Raw genomic sequence first — 22,109 nt, forward strand, 5'->3', positions numbered from 1 at the left:
CGGAAAAATCGAGCCACCGCGACTGACTCGACCACCTTGACCTTGCGAAAGAGAGAAGCCAGACAAACAGACGAGGCTGAAACTGCCATAGACAACAGAACAGCCGACGACTCATAAGCTCCATACGCCGAGACCTCAGACAAACCGCAGCCACACGACCACCAGGCTGACTGAGCACGCACCAGCAGCCCAAACTGCTGCCTCCATTGAAGCCGGCTAAACCGAAGGACGAGACAAGACACCAAGGATCGTCCAGCGGAGATCCGACGAACCACTCCACAACGCAACAACAGACGCAATAGTACATGAAGAACAGAGGAGAGAGTCCAGCAAGAGCCCTCACGTGCCACAAACCGCCGAGACATTAGTCAGATCTACAAAGAGAAAACGAGATCTAGCCAAGCCTCACCTTAAAAGCCGACTCCTTTCGCCAACCCACCCCTCGCCGCCTCGTCGAGACACCAGAGACCAACCCCTCCTGCCAGATCTATCACTCCCCGGGAAGCTTTAGGGTTCCAGAAGCGAGGCAGAAACCAGGGTCTGCAACAAGCCGACTGACGAAGAGATGAGAGGAAGAGAAGCAAAACGAAAACTGAGGCAAAGGGGAGAGAGAGTCTCCGGCGCCGGAGCTAACGCGAGCCCAGACCGGAGTCAGGACCTCCGGACGCCGGAGCAGCGAGGAAAATTAGGGTTACGGCGGCTAGAGATGAAAGAGAGGAAAAGAAAGGAGAGAGAAGGGTTTTTTCCTGCTCTTCAGAAAAAAAAAAAAAATTCAGAAAAAATGTTGCAAGCTGCTTTTCTCAAGTAATTCTGTAATTGGTAGTTCAAGTTGTAATAACTTCACATTGCACCCACTGGTTTCACTTTCACGTTCTAGTCTCTTAAACTCATAATGGCACCACTTAAAATTTAATCCCTCAGTTCTGAGAAATGACTTTTCGAAAATTTGCCGCCCAATACAAAGAGAACAAACAGAGTTACCTACTCAAACATAACGCGGCAATGTTAGTGATACTGGTCAGGTAGGTGACTAACGAGAGAATGCATGTTGACTATACCTTTTTATGGTCCAAATTCCAGTTATCTATTTTATTTTTATTTATTTTTTCCTAGAAGAAATAAAATTAATACATTCAACAAAGAATCTAATAGATGAGAAACGTGCATGCATATGTTGCGGAAAATATTATAATTGGTGAGGTAGTTAAGGGCACGCCGATTTCGTTGAATGTTTTGCTTAAAGTACGTTACCCAAACCATTTTTTTCATTTAATTAATTTTGGGGTTTTTACGTAGTTATCATACATTTTATGCTTTTGGCTTCAAACATACAACTTTCCACAACCACCACACAATTTATAACATTTAACAACCCATCATACCAAAGATAACAATGCTATTGTCGATTTTGAATATGTTACCTAACTTTGAACAATCAGTTTCTAACAAGAAAATTATGCTAATCATTAGATCATTATTAAGATATATCGGGTTTTAATATTAGTTCGGGTACGTATTTTAAATGGGAAATTAATTGAAGGAATATCACAACGGCTCTTGTCACTGATATTTTCTTGTAAAATTCGGGATATTTTACTGAAGGAATCAGAACCATGCATAACTATTTTTCCAGACATAATAAGTGAAATTTGTACTAGTGGATGAGCTCATTAATTAAAATTGTAGATATACCACAGAAAGAAAACGTCCCATAGTGAAATGTATTATTTATATTGATGAGAAACATCCCACATAGGAAATATAAGAAATAATCTACTACTATATAAAGGATTAGGGCCAATCCACTAATTGCCAATTGGTTTTAAGTTGGAAGCCCATAATAAACCCGATTCTAACATGGTATCAGAGCAATAAGATCATTTGACCTAATTTACTACAACTACTACTACTACACCGATGTTGGATCCTCTGTGGATGTTATTCCCACATTGTCCACGCTTCAGACCTAGATGTCTGAGCGTGAGAGAGGGTATTGATGAGAAACATCCCACATCGGAAATATAAGAAATAATCTACTACTATATAAAGGGTTAGGGCCAATCCACTAATTGCCAATTGGTTTTAAGTTGGAAGCCCATAATAAACCTGATTCTAACAATTTATTTCAAAATCAATGGCCTCTAACATAATAATTCGACATGCCAAACTTCGGTTTTACATTTATTTATGAACAAAATTCATCACCTCTCATCAGTTGATCTCACACAACTTGCTGGCATAATGATGTACTGTTTCCACTGATGAAGCATGTATATATGATGCATCTAGCCTGGATGCAACAACATACACAATACTTACTAGTTATAATTTTTATCAAGTGATGATAAGTTCACACAAAAAGACTTCTAGCTAGGTATGGTGTATATTGGTTTGGTTGATTGATTAAAAAATGTTTCGCTTGGTTTGATTTCAGCTTCGTATTTAAGTAGGTTTGAGAGATTGTTGTCGAAGTGAAGCGATATTTTACATATACACTTTGAAGATAAAATGTACTTATGTAAATCGTAGCGACCCACCTATGTATATTTGTATACATGGATTTTTCATGTAGCCCATCAACGAATGAACAAGATCATCATTTGATATCCGTTGTGACCCGTAGAGACCCATTCATAATTTCCATCGTGACCCGTAACTAAATTTATGGGCCCTTTCTGTTAAAGCCTTAATAAGCCCATATGAAAGCTTTTACAGTTTTACTGAAGCATTTGGGTAAATTTTGGGTGATCAAATCGCATTTGACACTTTTTTGAGTGTCTTTTTTTTTGGTTAATCAAATCGCAATTAATTGATTGTAATAAGATCATCCACAATTACAGTTGAAGATTCTTACATTGCCGACCCAAAAAAAAAAGATTCTTACACTGAAACAATAAAAAAATTTACACTTTGAAATAATCATAGAGATTACTGAACCCCTCAAAAAAGGAGAAGAAAAAGAAAACAAAAGTGGTGCGCACGTGGTTGGAAACTTTTTATCTTTACCTTTGTTCGATTCGTCGTCGTTTTTAAGCCGTCCATTGGTAAACAGATCAGACTTGTTCGGTTATCATTGGTTTGCGAGAAACCCTAATTGCATCGAATCGCAGAAAGTTTGTTATCCCCTTTTCTCTCTTCACTTTCAGCAAATCATAAAAAAGGTCGAAACTTTCCTTTCCCCTTTTCTTCCACTATAGTATATAATCCCTCCAACGAGCACCTCTAGGGTTTTATCGATCCTTTTCTCTCCCTACGATGGCGGAAGAAAGGAGCTTGAACGGCGAGGACGACAGTTTCTTCGATTCCGATCAAAATAACGACGGTGGAGACTCGGCGGAATCGAACAAGAAGATCGGAGAGCTCGAGTCTCGGAATCAGGAGCTCGCGAGGGAGAACGGCGAAATCAGCAAGAGAATCGAGACCCTGACGGCGGAGATCGAGGAGTTGAGAGGATCGGAAGCCAAGGCGAGGCGCAAGATTGGGGAGATGGAGAGGGAGATCGACAAATCGGAGGAGGAGAAGAAGGTTCTTGAGGCTATAGCTGAGAGATCCTCCGAGCTGGAGGCCGAAAAGGCGAGGCTTCAGCAAGAACTGGTTACGGCTAAGGCTGAGAAGGAAGAGGCTGAGAAGGAGGCGGAGAAGCTCCGGGGAGAGATTTCTCAGAAGAGGGATGGGGTTGTGGAGTTGGAGAAGGAGGTTGATGAGTTGAGGAGTGCGAAGGAGGAGAACGAGAGGAGGATGAAGGAGTTGGAGGCAAAGCTTAGTGCTTTGGAGGCCAAGGAGTTGGAGGAGAGGAACAAGAAGGTGAGAGCGGAGGAGGAGATGAGGGATAGGGTCGATAACAAGGAGAAGGAGGTTGATGAGTTGAAGGAGAAGGTGAAGAGTTTGGAATCTAATGTAGCTGAAGGGAAAGCAGAGCTGGAGAAGTGGAGGACGGAGAAGAAGGTTGTGGAGGATTCGTTGAGGGAGTCTGAGAAGAGAGTGGCGGGTTTGGAGTCGGAGATTGTGGAGCTGGAGAGACAGATGGATGAGTCTGAGAAGATGATTAGTGGATTGAAGAACATGGTTGAGCCTGTGAATGGCGTAGAGGTTGTTAGGTCGTGGTCGCCGGGGGCTGTGAGTGGTGGTTCTGGTGGAGCTATGGCTGCTGTTGCGGTTGTTGCTGTGGCGGGAGCAGCTGTTGTCTTCTACGTTTACCGCTCGAGGAAGGCTTAATTCTCGAGGTAGAGTTTTGTGGAAGTTTGATTTCTTTGTTTTTGGAGTGGTTCTTACGATAATACCTTTTCTTGTTATGTGATTGGTTTCACAACTTAGTAGTTTTACTTTATATTGTGTGTTTTGTTTACATCTTTCGTTACAAATGTTCTCTACGCAACAATCATAGAGATTGAAAAAATAACCAGAGGGTTAAGCGGAGGAATTAGAAAGAAAGGATATAAAACACAATTTGAAAAACTGGGTGGGATCTGTCTCTGTTAGTTGTTGATCTTCATCTAGTTAGATGATGACGAGGATGCCTTGAGAAGATCTAGAATTTCACAGCAGCTCTTCCACCATGGCGTTGCCGTCTCTCTGGACGCTAGGAGTGGCTGCAATTGTAATGGAAACAAACATAAGATTCTCTCTCACCTATCTAATTTTGTTCCAATATATGTGTTTTGATTCGAACCTGATTGTCTGTTGAAACTGGTAAGTCACGGTCTGCAGTTGTGGCTGAGAAGTCAGCGCTACCACCGGTAAACTGTGAAACAGCTCCAACGATCTTGGAGGAGACTTCACCTTTCTTCTCCTCCAAATTGTGCAGCAGAGATTTGCCTCCTTCAATGCCTCTTGAGACAACATTGTCCACTGCATCCTTGAAGACATCTGTTTTGGCGGCTTCACTGAGAGCAGAGGTGGCCTTTTCCAAAATGGAGTCAGACATTTTGTTTGTTGCTCCTCTGCCTCTGTAGTGGTGTTAACGTTAAGACGCAGGAGGGAGATATTTATAATGAGGAGAAGATTGAGAGACAAGAAGCCAAATTTGAGCTGTCCAAATTGGCCGCGGCTGTTTCAACAACCTAAAACCTGACTTAGCTATATCTAATCTTAAACACTAATATAGAATTGTGATTAGCTTTGTTTGTGTGGAGAAGAGATCATCATTTGAAAAAGATAACTACTATTAACTATTTATAAGACACCATTTTCAGATTTAAGGTTTAGGTTCTTAGGCTTGGTTGAGGTTTTGGTATGTAATCTAGATACCAACCAAGCAGGTTTTGGTTGGAGCGTAAAGCAAACGATTTGTAATAACCCAACACAATAAGTTGAGTTTGGAGGGTGTTACTGAATAAAGTCTTAACTGAGGAAACACAACATATCCTCTGTTCTCTTATCTTCTATTCTCTTAGGTGATGCACAACCTTAAGCATGTTAAAAGGTTCAAATGGGCTACTCTAACATATAGATAGACAACTGAGTAACGCTTAGTGGGCTTAATCCAGTAATTCAAGCCCATTAACTATTAAAGCCCGATCCATGCTAAAACCCTCCTTCCTCACGAGTCACGACCATCTTCTCCCCTGCTTCTTCGCTCTCAGCCTGATGGAGATGAATCCTTCGTCGCGTTACAGTTATGATCCAGTGTTGCGATGGGATCCTGAAGTTGAAGACTACTTCAATAAAGCTTACGGACCTGACCACTTTGCTCGAATTTCAAAGGCTCTAACGTACTTACCTTTCCCATCATTCCTCTTTTGATGCATCATTGTTCTGCTTCTGTATTTCCCCTATAGCTTATTCACTCCCTAGATTTGCTTTCCTTTACGTTCTTGTGTGCATCTAACCATTCCTTTGAGCTTATTATATGTACATGTTTGGTGACAATACGGATCATTCATTCATACCCTTAGTGTTTAGTGTGTTGCTACGTTTTGTTTCTATTCAACATTATTTGTTGGTTCCATTCCATGTTAGGCGTCCATCTTCCTACTCCTGCATTCGGGTGAACACAGTTCAAACCACAAGTGCCGCGGTTATTGAGAAGCTTACGAATATCTTAAACGACGACTCCGAGGATGGCTTGAAGCTTGTGCTGCAATCCGATGGAAGTAGTAGTCCCATCTCCAAGTGTCAGATTCCTGGTTTGGAATATGTTGTTTTTGTCAATGGTTCAGGTCCACATAGAATTGAATATGGCTCTGGCCTTGATAACCCTCCCAAGGAGGTACTTGTGAGCAGGAAGTGTGCTGAAGCAGTTCTTAGAGGAGCCCAGGTAATCTCCATTTTCTCTCAGTAAAGCCCTTTTAATGGTTAGGTTCGGGTTTAAAATGATACTGATGGGATTAACGTTTTTCGATTGAGAGGTTTGATAGTTATCTAAGCTTATATTATAATTTGTATTTGTCTTATGGATTTTTTTTGTTGTAGGTCTATGTCCCAGGTGTACTTGCTTGCACTGCCCATGTTGAGAAAGGAGATGCAGTTGCCGTCTGTGTTGCTATGGAGCAACCTGGCGATGAAGGTGACTGGAGTGTTAATATGACTCGTGGGACCACCCTTCAGGGTCTACCGTCAGGCAAGCATCACAATTATTCCTTTTTGCTTGGGTCACATATTCTATGGTTTGCCAAGACTTTTGTTTCACTATAACTGAATCCGAAGAATAGGTCTTTGATTGCTGCTATGTGCCGGATTGTTATTGTAGATCCTTTCTATTGTGAACGCAGTGGACTATATATCGGCATGGGAACAGCTATGTTGTCAAGAGCTGGCATGTTTCGTGTTTCTCATGGAGTTGCCGTGGATTTGAACAACAGAGTTTTCAGATTGCCTTCTTTTCATAGTAAGCTTCATCTTTTGTCCTACGTTTGCTAGCTACTACAGCTTACAACAGTTTAGGACTCTCAGTATCTTTTCTCATCGTGGGGTATTGTTCTCACATTGTCGTTTTGGCTCCTTAGATGTCCTCGAGGGAGAAATATTTCTTCAAAACCTGCCAAGTATTGTTGCTGCTCATGCTCTTGGTAAGCGAATTAATTTTTCGTCTACACCATGCTTATACCTTCAGTTATGCTTAACTTTTGTCTTGGTCGCCCAGATCCTCAGAGAGGGGAGAGAGTATTAGATATGTGTGCAGCACCGGGAGGGAAGACTACTGCAATAGCTATACTTATGAATGATGAAGGAGAGATAGTGGCAGCAGATAGATCTCATAACAAAGTACAGTTTCTTTTTTATTACATAACCTTTTGAATTCCTCACATAATTTATTGAAACAGATATGATTTCAATTGGTGTTTTTAACTCGCTGACCTGTTTACATTGAGTGCTAAGAAGCACAAAACAAAAGGGGATTGCAAAACTACCTGCTTTAATTAATCCGTCTACTGTTTTTTTTTTTAAATAGGTGCTAGATGTCCAGAGATTGTCTGCTGAGATGGGCTTAACTTGCATAACAACATGTAAATTGGACGCGCTAAAATCTGTTTGTCTTCCGAGCACACTCAGTGATTCAACAACATCAGTTAACGGTGAAAATAGTGGTTCTGTGACCAGCCATTCTGAATTATCATCAAACGAGGGAATCGCATCTGATGCTTCTGGAAGATCTGAGGCTGAAAAATCGTGCGAGGAAAATGGTAATTAAGCTACTTTCTCTCCCTCTCATACTGTTTGCTCGGTTTAGTTGTTTTCTTCGAAATGTTAGTCTCTGGGTTCGCATCGTTATGTCCTCTTCACAGAACATAACTGAATTGGCATCTGTACTCCATTTTCTTGTGCCTAAGTATGTGTGTATAAATGAAAAGCGCCATATATATTTTAGCCAGCACTAAACAGCCAAATGGAGGGGATAAAGTTAGCCAATCTGAAATCAGGAAGAGTAAGGGAAGGCTGAAAAATGGACGCGGAAGAAGTCAAAGCCAAGGCGGAAGGGCTGGCAAATCAAAAGGTTTCCCGCCTAATAGTTTTGATAGGGTCCTTCTAGATGCTCCTTGTTCTGCTCTTGGCTTGAGACCTCGTCTTTTCGCTGGACTGGTAAGATAAATTCAAAACTTGAGCTGTCTGTATAAACTTCTACTTGTGTCAACAACGTGTACTATCCTAGTATGTGTCAACATATGGATAGCCTTAGCTTAAATCAATTGTATGTGACAAAAATATTTTGTCCTAGTAGCTTCTTGAAGTAATATAAATACTGTTATACGTTAAGTTTCAAAATAGTGTTTGTAGTAATTAGGAGTAGAATCTGTGTGTGTTTTTGTAAGAGTGTTCAGAGTGTGCTGACTTGTGGAATGGATTTGCAACTGCTATTCCTTGTAGGAGACTGTAATATCGTTGAGAAACCATGGAAGGTACCAGCGGAAAATGTTTGACCAGGCTGTTCAATTGGTTCGCGTTGGTGGAGTTCTCGTATACTCAACGTAAGTATGCAAACATAATCCGTTAAATTCTGAGTTTGCGTTATCCAAGCTATGTAGATGAGGCAGTGACACAGTCTCGAGTAATTGAGAGTTACTATAATCTTACCTGTGGATTATTGTTTTTCATTTTGCTAGATGCACAATTAACCCTAGTGAGAACGAGGCAGTGGTTCGCTATGCTCTAGACAAATACAAATTTCTTTCTTTAGCACCACAGGTTTGGATCTAAAATGCGCTGTTGAAACTGTTTGGGATCTTGGCATACGTTGCATTATGATCTTGTTCTTAGTCCTAATGTATCTCATGTGTGTTGATGTCTTGTTGCAGCATCCTAGGATTGGAGGCCCTGGTCTAGTTGGTCGATGTGAGTTCCCTGACGGATATGTCGAGTAAGTATCTATCTATACGCACGAGAGTGATCTAATTTATATTCAGCAAAGCATAACGTAAAAAAAACATGTATGATATGTTATGCAGGGAGTGGTTAAAACCAGGTGAAGACGAAATGGTTCAGAAGTTCGACCCGTCATCTAAGCTCGATACCATCGGGTTCTTTATAGCTAAGTTCAGCGTCGGCCCCAAGGATTAACATCTCAAAATACTGATTCCTGATCCAAAGACATTGTATTTGTATTGATCTAGTTTTCTAAATGAGATGGTATTTGTAACAACATACAAAGTTTTTACATATGAATTACAATCCTTTTTTTGAATTGGTTCCTTCTTCTTCTTCACCCCACAAGCTGTTTAGCTTCAAGAGTCTTCTCGTACTCTTCAATAGACTTGAAGAGCTCAGAGAAGTTGCCTTTGCCAAAGCCACCACATCCTCCACTCTGGTAAACTCTCCCTTCCTCATCTTTCTTCATGCATCCTATCCTCTGTATTATCTCTATAAATATAGTCGGCCTATTCACAAAGAGATCAGATTCTTAGCTTTCTGAAGAACCTGATAAAGAGAAAACATTTAAAGTTTTGTAATATACCTGTCACCAAGTGGCTTAGTGAAGATCTGAAGCAACGTCCCTTGATCATCTCTATCCACAAGAATCCCCAACTCCTCACACTCCTCAATCTGCTCCTCGCTAAGCACATCTCCCACACGGTTCTTGAGATTCTTGTAGTAAGTAGGCGGAGGAGAAGGCATGAAGTCAAACCCTCCAACGCCGCTCCTCTTCCTCATCTCCCTCAGAGTCCTGAATATGTCTTCGCTCATCAGCGCCAGATGCTGCACCCCCGCGCCTTCGTTGTGCTCCAGATACGTCTGGATCTGACTCTTCCTCTTCGTCCCGTGAACCGGCTCGTTGACCGGCAGAAGAACCGTCTCGTCGTTGTTAGCCAGAACCGCCGAGTTCAAACCGCTCTCGGCTGTTCCCACGTCGTCCGCTGTGAACTCCGCGAACTGGTGGAAGCCGGTGAGCCTTGAGAGGTAAGTTAGCGCTGGACCGAGCTCGGGGACGTTTCCAACCGCGTGGTCGAGGCGGCGTATACCGTAGTCTAGTGGAAACGACGACGTGTCATCCACAGTTTCGAATCTTGGAAGGAAAACGGTTGCTACTTTGTAACTAACGTAACGGAGAACGACGTCGCCGTATAGTTTAACCTCAGCGATCGTAACGGCGTCGTTTAGGACGATAGGAGGGGATGAAGGAACGGCGCCGTTTGAGACACTGATGGAGAAGGCTGCCTCTGCGTCTTCTACTTCAACAGCGACTGCTCTTACTCCGAGTCCGTGTGAAGAGAAGAAGGAGCGGTAGGTGACGTGGTCGAAAGATGGGATGGAGGCTGTAGTTGTCGGTGGAATCTCGCCGGAGGAGAGAGATGGAGAGTAGGGAGCGGTGAAGAGGAATCGGAGGTCGCCGGAGGTGAGGAGGTAGGAGGCGTGAACCATGTTTCCGGTGGAGAGATCGGATTTGGCGGAGAATCTCATGCCGAGTCCCCACGAGAAGCGGCGTGCGACGTTGGTGGCGTCGCCGCACCAGAACTCGATGTGGTGGAAGCGCTTGACTTTGAACTTATCGGACTTTGGATTCTTCCTCACGAACTTGGAGAATCCGACGAGCTTAAACCCCGGGGACGCGGAGGTAGCTGCAGCGTCGTCGTGATGCTGGTTCTCTGAAACGGCTGCGTTTTCGTGCCCCATGGGTGTTTTTCACCTTCTGATGGAAACTAGACTCTGCTTACGGAACTGTGTGAGTGGTTCGTTGAGCTATGGACACGGACACATAAAAGGATTTTGTTTTGTTTTAATATCAGTTTAATCAGACGTTATCTCTGGTCTTAAAACTCACAGATGTTGACTATTGTTGGACGTGGAAGAACACACGTGTACCATTTTCACACGATGATGGAACGTTATCCGAACCATATGGATGAGTATTGATGATGAGGCAGATTCAGCGATTTGACCAACTACGTAAAGAAACAGAGATCATGTTACGTATTACATAAGAAAATTTCTCAAATCACCCTTGTTGGCTTCTAGAGTTTCCTACATTTTCAGAGTTATGTAAGTAACGAAGTAAAGCTACAAATCACTAGAACGAGTCTTAAGTAACATGTTACAACATAAGTTAAGTTACAAGCTTTCCACAATAAGCTTATTAAATAAGGTCACGAACTCTCACGCCATGTTTGGTTCCTCGTCTTGAGGGTTCTCGAGAGCTGTTATATGCATCTTAAACAAAGTCGCAGCTTCTTCCCTCTCCTCAAGCTGTCCCACCTTGTCGTATACCATCGCCATTAAATAAAAAGCTTCAGCTGCCAATTCATGGTACTGCCACAACAAACGCAATGATTAGCAAGTGAACAGACGGTAATTCACGATATACTAGAATCCGAAACAAATTATGCATCGATGAGCTAAACCGAAGCTGGATCTAGTTTAACCAATAGCAGCGTAGCATCTTTTATGCAATATGGCGATAGAACAGAGTTCAGGCTTGTTTCTGAAACAAAAGCTACATAGCATTCTTATTGGCATAAGTTACCTCCAAAGCTTGAAGCTCTTCTGAAGCTTGCCTCAGAGAATCCAGGACAGTGTCAGAATCTGTGGAAACTGGCGGAATATATTCACAGCCAATTCATACAAAAATTATGATCATGCAACCAATACAATGAACTATATATAGCCAAAGCAAGTACAAGACAACAAAAGCTACCTGAAAAGCTTGGGTCAGACAGATAGCAGTTTGCTTCAAAAATGTATGCTCGAGCACGTAACTCCAGACCTCCATGGCCGAGAATCATAGGGAAAGCCCCATGCAAAAGGTCTAACGCCCGTTTGGCATGATTTGATCCAAGACCAAGCCAAAGCTCGGCCAGCGTGAGAGTAGCTGATGCTTTGAGAAGATCCAAATTGAATGACTGGCAAAAAGAGATGCTTGCCAGCGCATACGGAAGACCCAGGACTGCATTTCCTGACTTCTGAGAACCAGAAAAAGGGGAATCGAAAGGTAAAGGCGGGTCAGAAAACTTATACATAATTGAAAAAAACGATGTGTAGTCCAATGACTTAGCAGCAGAGACACAGAACATTCAGAAGAAGTGGATGCATGGGAGGAAAACAAAACCTAGAAAAATGTAACTACTGCAAGGTCGTAAGGTGACAAATATTCAATGAAATATACGATTCCAATCAGTGCGCTTTCAAGCTACCAAGTTCTTGTGCCATGACATACCTTATGGATCTCTGCAAGCAGAAGAAGAACAGAGGCCTTTTCGATTTGCAAATTGAATTTGTGGCACGTACAGAAGAGGGAGTGTGCCACATTTGCTGCCTGTAGAGAACGTAGTAACAAAGCAAAATGACGATACAGTAACAAAGCATAGCTCATGGAAAACAAAACAGATGGTCAGCAAGGATTTTGAACAAACCTGGCTATACTGTTTTGCTGCAAGCAACGTCCTAGCTTCACGAAGACTTGCTTCTACTTTCAGCTCCATGTCTACGCCAATGGTGGTTGATGCCAAGCCTCCTAGCTCGTTGCACATTCGTTGAGCTAGCTTTAGATTCCCACTAATGGATTTAACAAAGTTAGAATGGCTGATTTAAGAGAATAAATTCAGTACAAAAGAGAGCTTTCTGTTCACATTCTATTTTCCCAACGAATGTTTTACACATTTTCAAAGAATTTGAATCTACCTACATAAACTTCAGACAATACACTAAGTGATCACAGAGGGCAGGCAAATGAATCAACTTCGCAGGTTTTCTGAGGTTGTTTAAGCAAATTATCAAACAGAAGCATATTCTTTAGACTTCATGAGTGATGTATAATAGTGAAACTCCAGGACAGAATTACTAAGTTGGTTAGACACCCCCTTTCTTTCTTGTATCCATGAAGCTTATCTGGACTAGGAGACATAATTTAACAAGAGAAGTGGCATGTATAGGACTGGGAACCTTACCGATGCAAGGCATGTTCATGTAGTAGCTGCAACTTGAGCAACAATATTTTTGATTTTGATACGGTTAAGAACTTTTCCTCCGCAATCTTAACAGCAGCAAAGGCATCTGCAATAGCATTTGTTTCAGAAAAGAGGCCAATGTAGGGGGAAAAATGGAGTAAGATCTTAATAAACTTAATCAGGAAAATGAGCAAAAAGTTAAGATCTTTGTACACTGACGTGTCATTCCTTTTAGAAAAACATAATATTCAGGTATAACTTATTGAATAAGCATCAAGGTACTTTTGTATAGGTTCGTTCAAAATTGAATGACAGGTACGTAAAATAGGTGTTCATGACCTTGCGCACAGAATCTAACCTTTGTATCCCTTATATAGTGCCAAATGTTGAATGAGCTTCAAGTATGCTAGCTCTGCGTCAGATGAACTATAGATGCAAGAAATATATAAAATCACGCAAAACGAATGTAAGAGATCGTTCTAGAAAAGATAAGAGCTGAAAGGGAAGAGGGAAAGGGGATGAGAGTATAACAAGCAAGTGATACAAGCAAGTGATATTTTAACTTTTAAGGAAAATTACCTCGAAGAATCACCGAATAAAGTTGCATACACCAAGGTATTCATCCGAGCCATAGGAGCGCTACCAAAAACAAATGGATTAATAAATTACAGTAAATTAACAGATCAAGTTCCTAAGGTTACTTGCTCGAAAGGTAATGTCAGCAAATGGAATGTATGAGTTATGAGTTCGTCAGCATCAAGGGTTTGAGCGGTGATCAATTTTACCTGCCATATAACTCCCATGAAGTTGCCCGTAGTAAATAAGAAGCGCCTATTATTTGTGATACAGATCCAGGAATCGAGACCAAATGATCACAGAACTGGAAGAAAGTCGAACTCTTTCTAGAACCAGATTCCTGAGAAAACACAGGTTGACCCCATGGTTTTTGCAAGTCTTTGAGCCAAACTGAGCTTAATGAACCATCAATTGTCATTGTAGAGCTTTCAGCAGAAAAGTCACTAAGTAGGTGTGCACCTAGTCTTATCTCCTGCCATAGAGTTTAAGGACTGGTTAGACCTCAAAACATGATATGGATATTTCACTCTTAGCATAATAATTAGTATATTCAGTACCTTGCAGACACTAACTGGACAAGTTTTATGACGCACAGAAGCTTTGGGACCAAACGAAAGCAGAGGCCTTTGCACATGCTGTACAACAACAAAATAACTTTTCTGATTTAGCTTATACCAAAGATTAGAAAAACTAAGATATGAACTTTTTCTTGCAAGTTGACAATTATCAGAGAAGCAGAGCAAAAAAAAAACAAATAGATAATTTGAATGTTAAAGTCGTGGACTAACCATCAACTCAAACTTAGCCATCGCAAGATGATTAGAAGCCACTAAGCGTCTTAACTTTAGTGTATCAGCTCTCCTCAAAGACTCTTTCAGGAGAATGTACACCCTTTGTTGTACAGATAATAAAGACGCAGTGCTGGTGACGGGTGAGTACGAGGATCCAAGAACACTGGTGGTACTTGCAATGCCCATTTCTGATAACAAGTTGCTCATTGCTGCTAGTGTATAGGCTAGACAAGTATCATTGCTATGCTGCAGTATCAATAAACGTCTTAAATACCACAAATGAACTAAAGCTTGAACAACAGTTTTTTCAAACAGCATAAGCTGTTAATGTTGCTCATGTGAATGCATATTCGACCCAATTAATAGCAATGTGATCCTTCTAGCATGTACCTAATACAACAAATTTTATATCTGCTAAGACTAGACTGCCCCCATTGGACCACCTAGAAATCAGTACGTAAATATGGGAGTATATTAAGAGTCAGTGCAATAAATTTGGAAATCTAAACATAACTGGTGTTAAGAGTCCTAAATCGCTTACAGAACTTAGTGATATACGAATAGATTAAAATAGCTCAATATTCAGCTTATAGAAACTTTAATAAAAATACACGTCCTGCAGGAATTTATCAAACGCACCACTTTCTACATAATATACTATAAATAGAGCTAACAATAGATGAATAAAACGAACATATACCTGTTGGGATACACGCACAGCTTCAGTCAAAACCTGCGATTAAGGAGAAACCATATTATGAGCAAACGAAACAACGGTAAGGCCCAATATCATGTCTAGTGAATCATTTATAAATATGAAGTTAAGATTCGAAAAAAAAAAATTAAGTTAAGATAGCAAGTCTAACAGTTACTAAATTCACAGTGACGTGTGAAGAAGGTTAGTGTTGCTTCTTTATTTACCCAAACCGAGCTCACAAGTGTGTAGACGAATATACTAAGGCTAAGACACCATAAGAAAGAGAAACGTCAAGTAAAAACTTGCAAAAGACTGCCTCACCTCAAACACATCACTGATTATATGGGAAAATTTTGAAATTTCTCAAGTAAAATATGTATATACACAGAAGATGATCTAAGTAGCTCATTAATATTTTCAAGTAATCTATCAAAGTAAGGGTGTGAGGTTATCACATTCAAGATACATAACAAATGAGCATCACTTACTATTAGCCTTACCAACGGCCCAGTAAACTATGAACTACCCAATGTACGACTTGGTCTACTAGGCAGGATATGTTAGAACAAGTCTTTAGCAATGGAAGCTATTGGGAGAAATTAATGCTCACCTCTAAAGCCAGATTAGGATGCCCAAAGCGGAAATGCATCATTCCCAAACATAACAAAGCAATCTCGTACCTTCCATACATGCTGCAACCAGTTGAAGGAAGAACAAGGTCAAATCCCTCAGTCCCTGCACTTTTAGACAATGGAACATGGATCAGCTCATACTTGGAAAACAGTTCCTAGTGCCACATATATAACAGGCAAACACAACTGGATATTTACAGGAGTCACACGCAAGCGATAAAAGCCTCCATCATATTATAATTATTATCATAAATTGATATGAAGTAGCGGAAAAAAGCTAAGAGTACAGATTACCTGTAATCAAAGTAACGGAGAAGATTTTCCAAAGCAGCAAAATAGTCGTCGCTGTGAAGTTTATTCAAGTAACGCAAAAAGTGAACCTGCATCATTGCAATGCCGTCAATAACATGCCAGAATATCAAAGGAATCAAATAATTAATAGCTTCTGAATCCACTGCAAAGGAAAATATTAAAAAAGCAAGACATTACACGATGCAACTCAGGGGCTAAATTTTGAAGCTTCTGAAGGAAACTTTCAATCGAACTTGAAGACAATGAACTTCCATGGCTGGCATCATATTATAAGGAGATGAAAGTCAAAAATATTAGCAATACTTTTGACAGAAATATATCAAATACTAATGAAATAGAGACTTTACGTTTCAATTGCATCAGCCTGCTCCATTAAAAAGCCTTGTATCTGATAATTTGTCCGAAGGAATAATGACTCATCAACCAGAGTATCATCAACTGTACTTGAGGAGGCACAGGCAAGTTGAGTAGCCTCTGCTTTCTTTGTGTTGGTTCTTGATTTTTCCTTCCTGGTTACTAGCAAACCTGCATGTTTCATTTGTTCTGCGCGTTACATACGAATGAAATACCCCAAAATTTATTTTTTGAGTATATTGTTTCTACTTTAAGGAAGGGATATATCTTCAGAAGCCCAATTTTAAACAAAAATGAAAATATATAAGGTATCATACAAACACTCCACAAACATCCAAGAATAATATGATACACGTTAACTTTGATCCTACCATTGAGGGTAATGCATCAGTACAAACATGTTAACAAAAAGATACGCGGAAAACGACATTTAAATTACAGCCAAACTATATTTCCCCAATATTTTCAAGCACCTGAGACTCTGAGAAACTTTAAGTTTAATTTGAGCACAAATGAGTGAATCAAAAGGGATACCTTCTGTCACTTTGAAAAGTGCTTCCGGCGTATGAAGGTGAAAAGGGACCCTTCCACTAGCATTTTTCTGTAGCTCTACTTCTTCGGTTGCTTTATCCATTATATATTTCTCCATATCCATCTGATCATGCTGTATTAACGACTCCAGGTTATCATTAGATTCATCATACTGAGCAGAGCTTGAATGGGCTTCTCTGCAGTAGACTTCAATGCTTGTAAAGAGATGACAAACTCCCTGCAAAGGATTCACATATAAATGGTTCTTTCAGACATTCACTTTTTGTTTCAGTAGCCTAAAGACAGTAGACGGAAAATGAATATGAAAAGGGAGAGAAATCAGGAGCTTTGGTTATATTCATTCAGAACATTACAGATAGAATGGTACACTTCAATCAGGTCTGTCAGAGTTCTGCCATTAGATCTTTTATGTTAAATCACATATTATAACTGAGACACGTTTTAAATCTTAGCCTAGACAAATATACAGCTATCGAATCCGAGTTGTTAACCCAAAACCTCAACACCAAACACTTCCTTTAGGATCTTAAGTCGAATAGAAGAAGTAGACATTAGTCTCAACAATCAAACAAGAACAATAAAAACGTAGAAAGCAACAATACCTCGAACGACAAAAGGTTAAACGCCAAAATGCAACGACGAACGAACATTCCCAAGTTACTATTCGGATCCAAAATAATCTGATCATCTTGCGCAGCTCCTGAATCAAGGCTCCCGAGTATTCCTACATACAAAAGATTTGATAACTAATAAGACTCAAACATGATGAAAACAGACTCTTAGAGGAAACGAGCAGAGCTAACCTCGCATGTCATTAAAGAAGTTCAATAGGTCATCTGGTGAAGTCAGAGAGGAAAATCTATTAGTTAAATGGTCAGTGAGCCACGCATCCATGTCTTCCCCAACCTCCCTCAACTGGTTGATGAGATCTTCCAGCTTCGGCTCAAATATATCATCGCAAGACTGCAATCGATAAGTCTGGTCAGTTCAATTATGAGCCTTGAAATCGTTAACACAAGATGTATATGAAATAAAGTCGATAGAGCAGCGTAAGCTCCGAGTATAAGAGAATGTATGAGGTAATGCGATTTTCGAAGAGAAAACGAAGGGCGGAACCTTGGTGAGAGAGAGCAAGTAGAGGCCGAGGCGGTTGTGCTGAGAAATGGAAGAGAAAGGGAAGGGGAGAGACATCTGAGCAGAGGGCGCGTATAATTGCAGGAGAATGCAAACGGAGATCTTGTGCGGAGTCACAGCAAAAGCGCCCGCTGTTCTCGTTAATCCAGCCATCTCTGTCGCCGCCGGTAAAATACAATCTCTCTCTCGCCGGTTATTTCCTCCGAGAAGCAGACGGGATTAGGTCACTGGGGGGGGATTTACTTATTTTGAAGTTTTGACTCGAGTCTGTCACCGGGAAAGGTTTGAAATGAATTAACAAAAATCTTTGAGAACCGGTTCTTTCATGCCGTCCGGTTAAGAGCATCGGTTACCTAGAGGCCGTGTGTTAAACCGCTATAAAATATAAATTTACAACTATACTAACAACGACGGGGATGTAGCTCAGATGGTAGAGCGCTCGCTTAGCATGCGAGAGGTACGGGGATCGATACCCCGCATCTCCACTTTTTATTTTATGTTATTATCCGATTTTTTTTTTTGTAAACTATTTTTCATTAGGCCTCATTATTAATTTGTATTTATTTTTCCTTGTTCCTCCCACATGGTCACGTGAATCACGTTTAATTTTCATTTTCAAACCTAACTTGGTCGTTGACTTTGAACATTTCACAAGTTTTAACTTTTAAGAAGAAACTGTTAGTTAATCTCTGCAATCATTATCTTTGCATAAACGAGAAAAAAAAAACAATGGAGTCGAAGGCCACTGTTGCATTGGATCGTTCAGTTCAGCTGAAAGCATTCGACGAGACAAAGACCGGCGTGAAAGGCCTCGTCGAGGCCGGTATCTCCGAGATTCCCGCCATCTTCCGTGCACCTCCGGCTACTATAAAAACCCCAACACCACCTTCCTCGTCGCAGTTCACTATCCCAACGATCGATCTCCAAGGAGGCAGCACCGACTCTACCTCGCGCCGGAGCTTGGTGGAGAAGATCGGAGACGCGGCTGAGAGATGGGGCTTCTTCCAGGTGATCAATCACGGTATCCCACTCGATGTGATGGAAAGGATGAAAGAAGGGGTTCGTGAGTTTCACGAGCTAGACCCGGAGGTGAGGAAAGGGTTCTACTCTCGAGATCCAAGTAATAAGTTGGTTTACAGTAGCAACTTCGATCTGTATAGCTCACCGGCTGCTAACTGGAGAGATACACTCGGTTGCTATACGGCTCCAGATCCTCCTAGACCGGAGGACTTGCCAGCCGCTTGTGGGTATGATTCGAAACTTGTTTTAATCAGATATAAAATAAAACGGTAACAATCAAATAGTAGACGATCATAGATAGATTCATTTTTAGACTTCTGAAAAAAAAATTGAATTAAGCGCTATGGTTTTCATAAAGGAAGGAGATTAAGACCATACTAAGCATATGTCGGAATCTCTGTCTCCATTACAAGAACTCAACAAATGAATAAGACGTATCTTTAATGTTTTTGTGTTTTTTTTGGTGGGAGAATTTGTTAGGGAGGTGATGATTGAATACTCAAAGGAAGTGATGAAAGTAGGTAAAATGCTTTTTGAGCTTCTCTCAGAAGCTCTAGGATTAAACACTAATCACCTCAAGGACATGGATTGCACCAACTCATTGCTGCTACTAGGCCATTATTACCCACCGTGTCCTCAACCAGACCTTACTTTAGGCTTAACCAAACACTCGGACAACTCTTTTCTCACGGTGCTTCTTCAAGACAATGTAGGAGGGCTACAAGTTCTCCATGACCAATACTGGGTTGATGTTCCTCCTGTCCCTGGAGCTCTTGTCATCAACGTTGGAGACCTTCTCCAGGTTAACTAACTAAACTACCTTTTTTTTAGTTTGATCAATTGTTTTAATCTTATTAGGGGCATATGTGCAGCTTATTACAAACGGAAAGTTCATAAGCGTGGAGCATCGTGTTTTGGCGAATGGAGCTGGACCTCGTATCTCAGTGGCGTGCTTCTTCAGTTCGTATTTGATGGCTAATCCTAGAGTTTATGGGCCTATCAAAGAGCTTTTGTCGGAAGAAAACCCACCCATATATAGAGACACCACCATTACAGAGTATTCAAAGTTCTACAGATCCAAAGGTTTCGATGGTACCTCTGGACTACTATACCTCAAGATCTAAAGAATGCACGTTGGAATTTAATAATGATGCGTACCCTGTAATAGCTTTTTGTTTAATAAGACTGTGAGAGAGTGGGCCAGAAACTGTCACAAACCGTTCATTTTCTATCAAACTTATTACAATATTATCTATGGTCAGTGACTTTTATGTAGCAAGTGGTCACATGTCTATCAATGATATCTATAACCAGTGGTTTTGCTGTAAATTCAAGGAAAAAAAAAACAATAAGTTTTTCTTTTGTATCAGATTGTTCTATTATTTTTTTAAACACAAAGAACTCTATGGAGACGACCAAGATTGGTTCATTCGATCGTATCAGTGAGCTTAAAGCTTTCGACGAGACGAAGACAGGTGTGAAAGGACTCGTCGACGCCGGAATAACACAGCTTCCACGCATCTTCCACGACTCACCTTCCAACTTAGCAAACCCCAAGCCGCCTTCCTCTGACTTGCTACATCTCACGACCATCCCAACGATAGATCTCGAAGGACGAGTCTTCGAGGACGAGACTAAGCGAAAGAATACGGTTGATGGGATTAGAGACGCAGCAGAGAAGTGGGGTTTCTTCCAGGTGGTCAACCATGGCGTTCCCCTCGATCTTTTGGAGAGGATGAAAGATGGAGTTCGAAGGTTTAACGAGCAAGCCCCTGAAGTGAAGAAACAATACTACAGCCGAGATTTTAGGAGAGAGTTTGTGTATACAAGTAACTTCGATCTCTACACTTCATCAGCTGCATGTTGGAGAGACACTTTCTCTTGTTACATGGCTCCAAATCCTCCCAAACCACAAGATCTGCCAGCGATCTGTAGGTACAACATGACTTCATTTACTTTTAACCTGATGGCATATAATCTCTCTTGTGTTCGTTCATATGGTGAAAAGTGTTTTCAGGGATGTAATGTTGGAATACTCAAAGCAAGCGATGAGTTTGGGAGAGTTTCTGTTTGAGCTTATATCAGAAGCTCTAGGCTTGAACCCTAATCACCTCAAGGACATTGATTGCTCCAAGGGCTTGCGCATGCTCTGCCATTACTACCCACCCTGTCCTGAGCCTGACCTAACTTTAGGCACCACTAAACACAGCGACATCGCTTTTCTTACTGTCCTCCTTCCAGATCAGATCGAAGGGCTTCAAGTTCTCCGTGAAGGGTACTGGTTCGATGTTCCTCCTGTTCCCGGTGCACTCATCATCAACGTCGGAGACCTTCTGCAGGCAAGTTTTTGTTCACAATCAATCAGTGCCTTCTGTTCAGATTTGTCTCGGCTCGTAACAAAGTTGTTTTGGTTGGTCTGATGCAGCTTGTAACAAACGACAAGTTCATCAGTTCAGAACACAGAGTGTTGGCAAACAGAGCTACAAAAGCTAGAGTCTCGGTCGGCTGTTTCTTCACAACCGGCATTAGACCGAATCCTAGAATATACGGACCAATTAGAGAGCTTGTGTCTGAAAATAACCCTCCGAAGTACAGAGAGATCACCGTTAAGGAGTTGGCTGCTCACCGCGATGCCAAAGGACTTGACGGATCTAATTTGCTCCATTTTAAAATATGAGGAGAACATGGTGAGCTTACTATTTTTTTTATTCAACATGGATATGTAAATCATGTCTACGTTTGTAGATTATAATTACTTTTGAGAAAATTATCAAAAGAGTGCTGAGGAAGGTTTATAAACATCACTGTTTATACTTTTTACTCTAAAAAAAAAAAATCTTATGAAGTTCAATAAAAGCCGGAATCATGATATCCGTACGTAAGTATCACTGTTCTGTACGAGGGCCAAGTTTCAGAAGGAAACTACCGAGCTTGGTTTTCACTCAATGCTGAATCTTCGATATGTCCGAGTCTTTCTTCATTCTCCATCACTTCAAGTTTATGTATCACACACATTTTATAAGTCGCGTGTCTCTTCTCCTAGGCTAGTTGAGATTTAAGGTTAGTACCTTCGAGGGAATAAACTAAGCATATGTCGGAATCTCTGTCTCTATTGTAAGAATTCAACAAATGAATAAAACGTGTCTTTGATGTGTTTGTTTTTTTGGTGGGAGATTTTGTTAGAGAGGTGATGATTGAATACTCAAAGGAAGTGATGAAAGTGGGTAAA

At 41.0% G+C, this 22,109-nt stretch overlaps 7 protein-coding genes and 1 non-coding gene across 8 annotated transcripts; 5 read left to right on the forward strand and 3 right to left on the reverse strand.

The window, feature by feature from the left end:
- The first annotated feature begins 3,037 nt into the window (after positions 1 to 3,037).
- LOC106427055 (peroxisomal and mitochondrial division factor 2) lies at positions 3,038 to 4,345 on the forward strand. Its single transcript, XM_013867785.3, has one exon. It carries the CDS (start codon positions 3,256 to 3,258, stop codon positions 4,213 to 4,215), a length of 960 nt encoding a protein of 319 aa, XP_013723239.2. The 5' UTR covers positions 3,038 to 3,255; the 3' UTR covers positions 4,216 to 4,345.
- Positions 4,260 to 5,284, reverse strand: BNAA10G04290D. The gene is made up of 2 exons (XM_013867787.3): positions 4,670 to 5,284; positions 4,260 to 4,589 (listed from the first exon to the last, which is right to left on the reverse strand). The coding sequence occupies exons 1-2, from the start codon at positions 4,922 to 4,924 to the stop codon at positions 4,494 to 4,496; spliced, it is 351 nt and encodes a 116-aa protein (XP_013723241.2). The 5' UTR covers positions 4,925 to 5,284; the 3' UTR covers positions 4,260 to 4,493.
- Positions 5,285 to 5,505: 221 nt separating this feature from the next.
- On the forward strand, positions 5,506 to 9,115 carry LOC106427052 (rRNA (cytosine-C(5))-methyltransferase NOP2C-like). Its single transcript, XM_013867782.3, has 12 exons — positions 5,506 to 5,711; positions 5,959 to 6,256; positions 6,412 to 6,559; positions 6,689 to 6,826; positions 6,945 to 7,007; positions 7,082 to 7,203; positions 7,391 to 7,622; positions 7,808 to 8,019; positions 8,305 to 8,405; positions 8,541 to 8,622; positions 8,733 to 8,794; positions 8,883 to 9,115. Exons 1-12 carry the CDS (start codon positions 5,521 to 5,523, stop codon positions 8,992 to 8,994), a joined length of 1,761 nt encoding a protein of 586 aa, XP_013723236.2. The 5' UTR covers positions 5,506 to 5,520; the 3' UTR covers positions 8,995 to 9,115.
- Positions 9,015 to 10,653, reverse strand: LOC106399732 (4-hydroxyphenylpyruvate dioxygenase-like). Its single transcript, XM_048743496.1, has 2 exons — positions 9,389 to 10,653; positions 9,015 to 9,311 (listed from the first exon to the last, which is right to left on the reverse strand). Exons 1-2 carry the CDS (start codon positions 10,543 to 10,545, stop codon positions 9,137 to 9,139), a joined length of 1,332 nt encoding a protein of 443 aa, XP_048599453.1. The 5' UTR covers positions 10,546 to 10,653; the 3' UTR covers positions 9,015 to 9,136.
- A 166-nt stretch (positions 10,654 to 10,819) lies between these two features.
- On the reverse strand, positions 10,820 to 18,145 carry LOC106427051 (anaphase-promoting complex subunit 5). Its single transcript, XM_013867780.3, has 20 exons — positions 17,843 to 18,145; positions 17,530 to 17,689; positions 17,329 to 17,450; positions 16,709 to 16,943; positions 16,168 to 16,345; positions 15,998 to 16,076; positions 15,803 to 15,888; positions 15,487 to 15,616; positions 14,880 to 14,912; positions 14,177 to 14,425; positions 13,946 to 14,023; positions 13,598 to 13,860; positions 13,392 to 13,451; positions 13,171 to 13,238; positions 12,813 to 12,918; positions 12,279 to 12,420; positions 12,083 to 12,181; positions 11,564 to 11,828; positions 11,393 to 11,460; positions 10,820 to 11,178 (listed from the first exon to the last, which is right to left on the reverse strand). Exons 1-20 carry the CDS (start codon positions 18,011 to 18,013, stop codon positions 11,026 to 11,028), a joined length of 2,745 nt encoding a protein of 914 aa, XP_013723234.2. The 5' UTR covers positions 18,014 to 18,145; the 3' UTR covers positions 10,820 to 11,025.
- A 127-nt stretch (positions 18,146 to 18,272) lies between these two features.
- On the forward strand, positions 18,273 to 18,345 carry TRNAA-AGC. The gene has a single exon. It is a non-coding gene; the product is annotated as a tRNA-Ala (tRNA).
- A 186-nt stretch (positions 18,346 to 18,531) lies between these two features.
- Positions 18,532 to 20,249, forward strand: LOC106427012 (1-aminocyclopropane-1-carboxylate oxidase homolog 1). The gene is made up of 3 exons (XM_013867744.3): positions 18,532 to 19,107; positions 19,361 to 19,682; positions 19,753 to 20,249. The coding sequence occupies exons 1-3, from the start codon at positions 18,590 to 18,592 to the stop codon at positions 20,002 to 20,004; spliced, it is 1,092 nt and encodes a 363-aa protein (XP_013723198.2). The 5' UTR covers positions 18,532 to 18,589; the 3' UTR covers positions 20,005 to 20,249.
- On the forward strand, positions 20,178 to 21,736 carry LOC106427011 (1-aminocyclopropane-1-carboxylate oxidase homolog 2-like). The gene is made up of 3 exons (XM_013867743.3): positions 20,178 to 20,815; positions 20,898 to 21,219; positions 21,306 to 21,736. Exons 1-3 carry the CDS (start codon positions 20,178 to 20,180, stop codon positions 21,555 to 21,557), a joined length of 1,212 nt encoding a protein of 403 aa, XP_013723197.2. The 3' UTR covers positions 21,558 to 21,736.
- Positions 21,737 to 22,109: the final 373 nt, after the last annotated feature.

The sequence above is a fragment of the Brassica napus genome, chromosome A10 (assembly GCF_020379485.1).
Source record: "Brassica napus cultivar Da-Ae chromosome A10, Da-Ae, whole genome shotgun sequence".
NCBI classification, from domain to species: domain Eukaryota; kingdom Viridiplantae; phylum Streptophyta; class Magnoliopsida; order Brassicales; family Brassicaceae; genus Brassica; species Brassica napus.

What these genes read in the sequence shown, in the direction of transcription:
- LOC106427055 (XM_013867785.3), top strand. Translation starts at nt 3,256, where the DNA reads ATGGCGGAAGAAAGGAGCTTGAACGGCGAGGACGACAGTTTCTTCGAT.
- BNAA10G04290D (XM_013867787.3), bottom strand. Translation starts at nt 4,924, where the DNA reads ATGTCTGACTCCATTTTGGAAAAGGCCACCTCTGCTCTCAGTGAAGCC. An exon ending in CAGTTTCAACAGACAATCAG is followed by an intron (nt 4,590 to 4,669) that starts GTTCGAATCAAA and finishes TTACAATTGCAG; the next exon opens with CCACTCCTAGCGTCCAGAGA.
- LOC106427052 (XM_013867782.3), top strand. Translation starts at nt 5,521, where the DNA reads ATGCTAAAACCCTCCTTCCTCACGAGTCACGACCATCTTCTCCCCTGC. An exon ending in CAGTTCTTAGAGGAGCCCAG is followed by an intron (nt 6,257 to 6,411) that starts GTAATCTCCATT and finishes TTTTTGTTGTAG; the next exon opens with GTCTATGTCCCAGGTGTACT. An exon ending in TTCCCTGACGGATATGTCGA is followed by an intron (nt 8,795 to 8,882) that starts GTAAGTATCTAT and finishes TATGTTATGCAG; the next exon opens with GGAGTGGTTAAAACCAGGTG.
- LOC106399732 (XM_048743496.1), bottom strand. Translation starts at nt 10,545, where the DNA reads ATGGGGCACGAAAACGCAGCCGTTTCAGAGAACCAGCATCACGACGAC. An exon ending in ACTAAGCCACTTGGTGACAG is followed by an intron (nt 9,312 to 9,388) that starts GTATATTACAAA and finishes CTTTGTGAATAG; the next exon opens with GCCGACTATATTTATAGAGA.
- LOC106427051 (XM_013867780.3), bottom strand. Translation starts at nt 18,013, where the DNA reads ATGGCTGGATTAACGAGAACAGCGGGCGCTTTTGCTGTGACTCCGCAC. An exon ending in CTGTGCGTGTATCCCAACAG is followed by an intron (nt 14,426 to 14,879) that starts GTATATGTTCGT and finishes TTGATACTGCAG; the next exon opens with CATAGCAATGATACTTGTCT. An exon ending in TGCTTGCAGAGATCCATAAG is followed by an intron (nt 11,829 to 12,082) that starts GTATGTCATGGC and finishes TCTGGTTCTCAG; the next exon opens with AAGTCAGGAAATGCAGTCCT.
- LOC106427012 (XM_013867744.3), top strand. Translation starts at nt 18,590, where the DNA reads ATGGAGTCGAAGGCCACTGTTGCATTGGATCGTTCAGTTCAGCTGAAA. An exon ending in GACTTGCCAGCCGCTTGTGG is followed by an intron (nt 19,108 to 19,360) that starts GTATGATTCGAA and finishes AGAATTTGTTAG; the next exon opens with GGAGGTGATGATTGAATACT. An exon ending in ACGTTGGAGACCTTCTCCAG is followed by an intron (nt 19,683 to 19,752) that starts GTTAACTAACTA and finishes GCATATGTGCAG; the next exon opens with CTTATTACAAACGGAAAGTT.
- LOC106427011 (XM_013867743.3), top strand. Translation starts at nt 20,178, where the DNA reads ATGATATCTATAACCAGTGGTTTTGCTGTAAATTCAAGGAAAAAAAAA. An exon ending in GATCTGCCAGCGATCTGTAG is followed by an intron (nt 20,816 to 20,897) that starts GTACAACATGAC and finishes AAGTGTTTTCAG; the next exon opens with GGATGTAATGTTGGAATACT. An exon ending in ACGTCGGAGACCTTCTGCAG is followed by an intron (nt 21,220 to 21,305) that starts GCAAGTTTTTGT and finishes GGTCTGATGCAG; the next exon opens with CTTGTAACAAACGACAAGTT.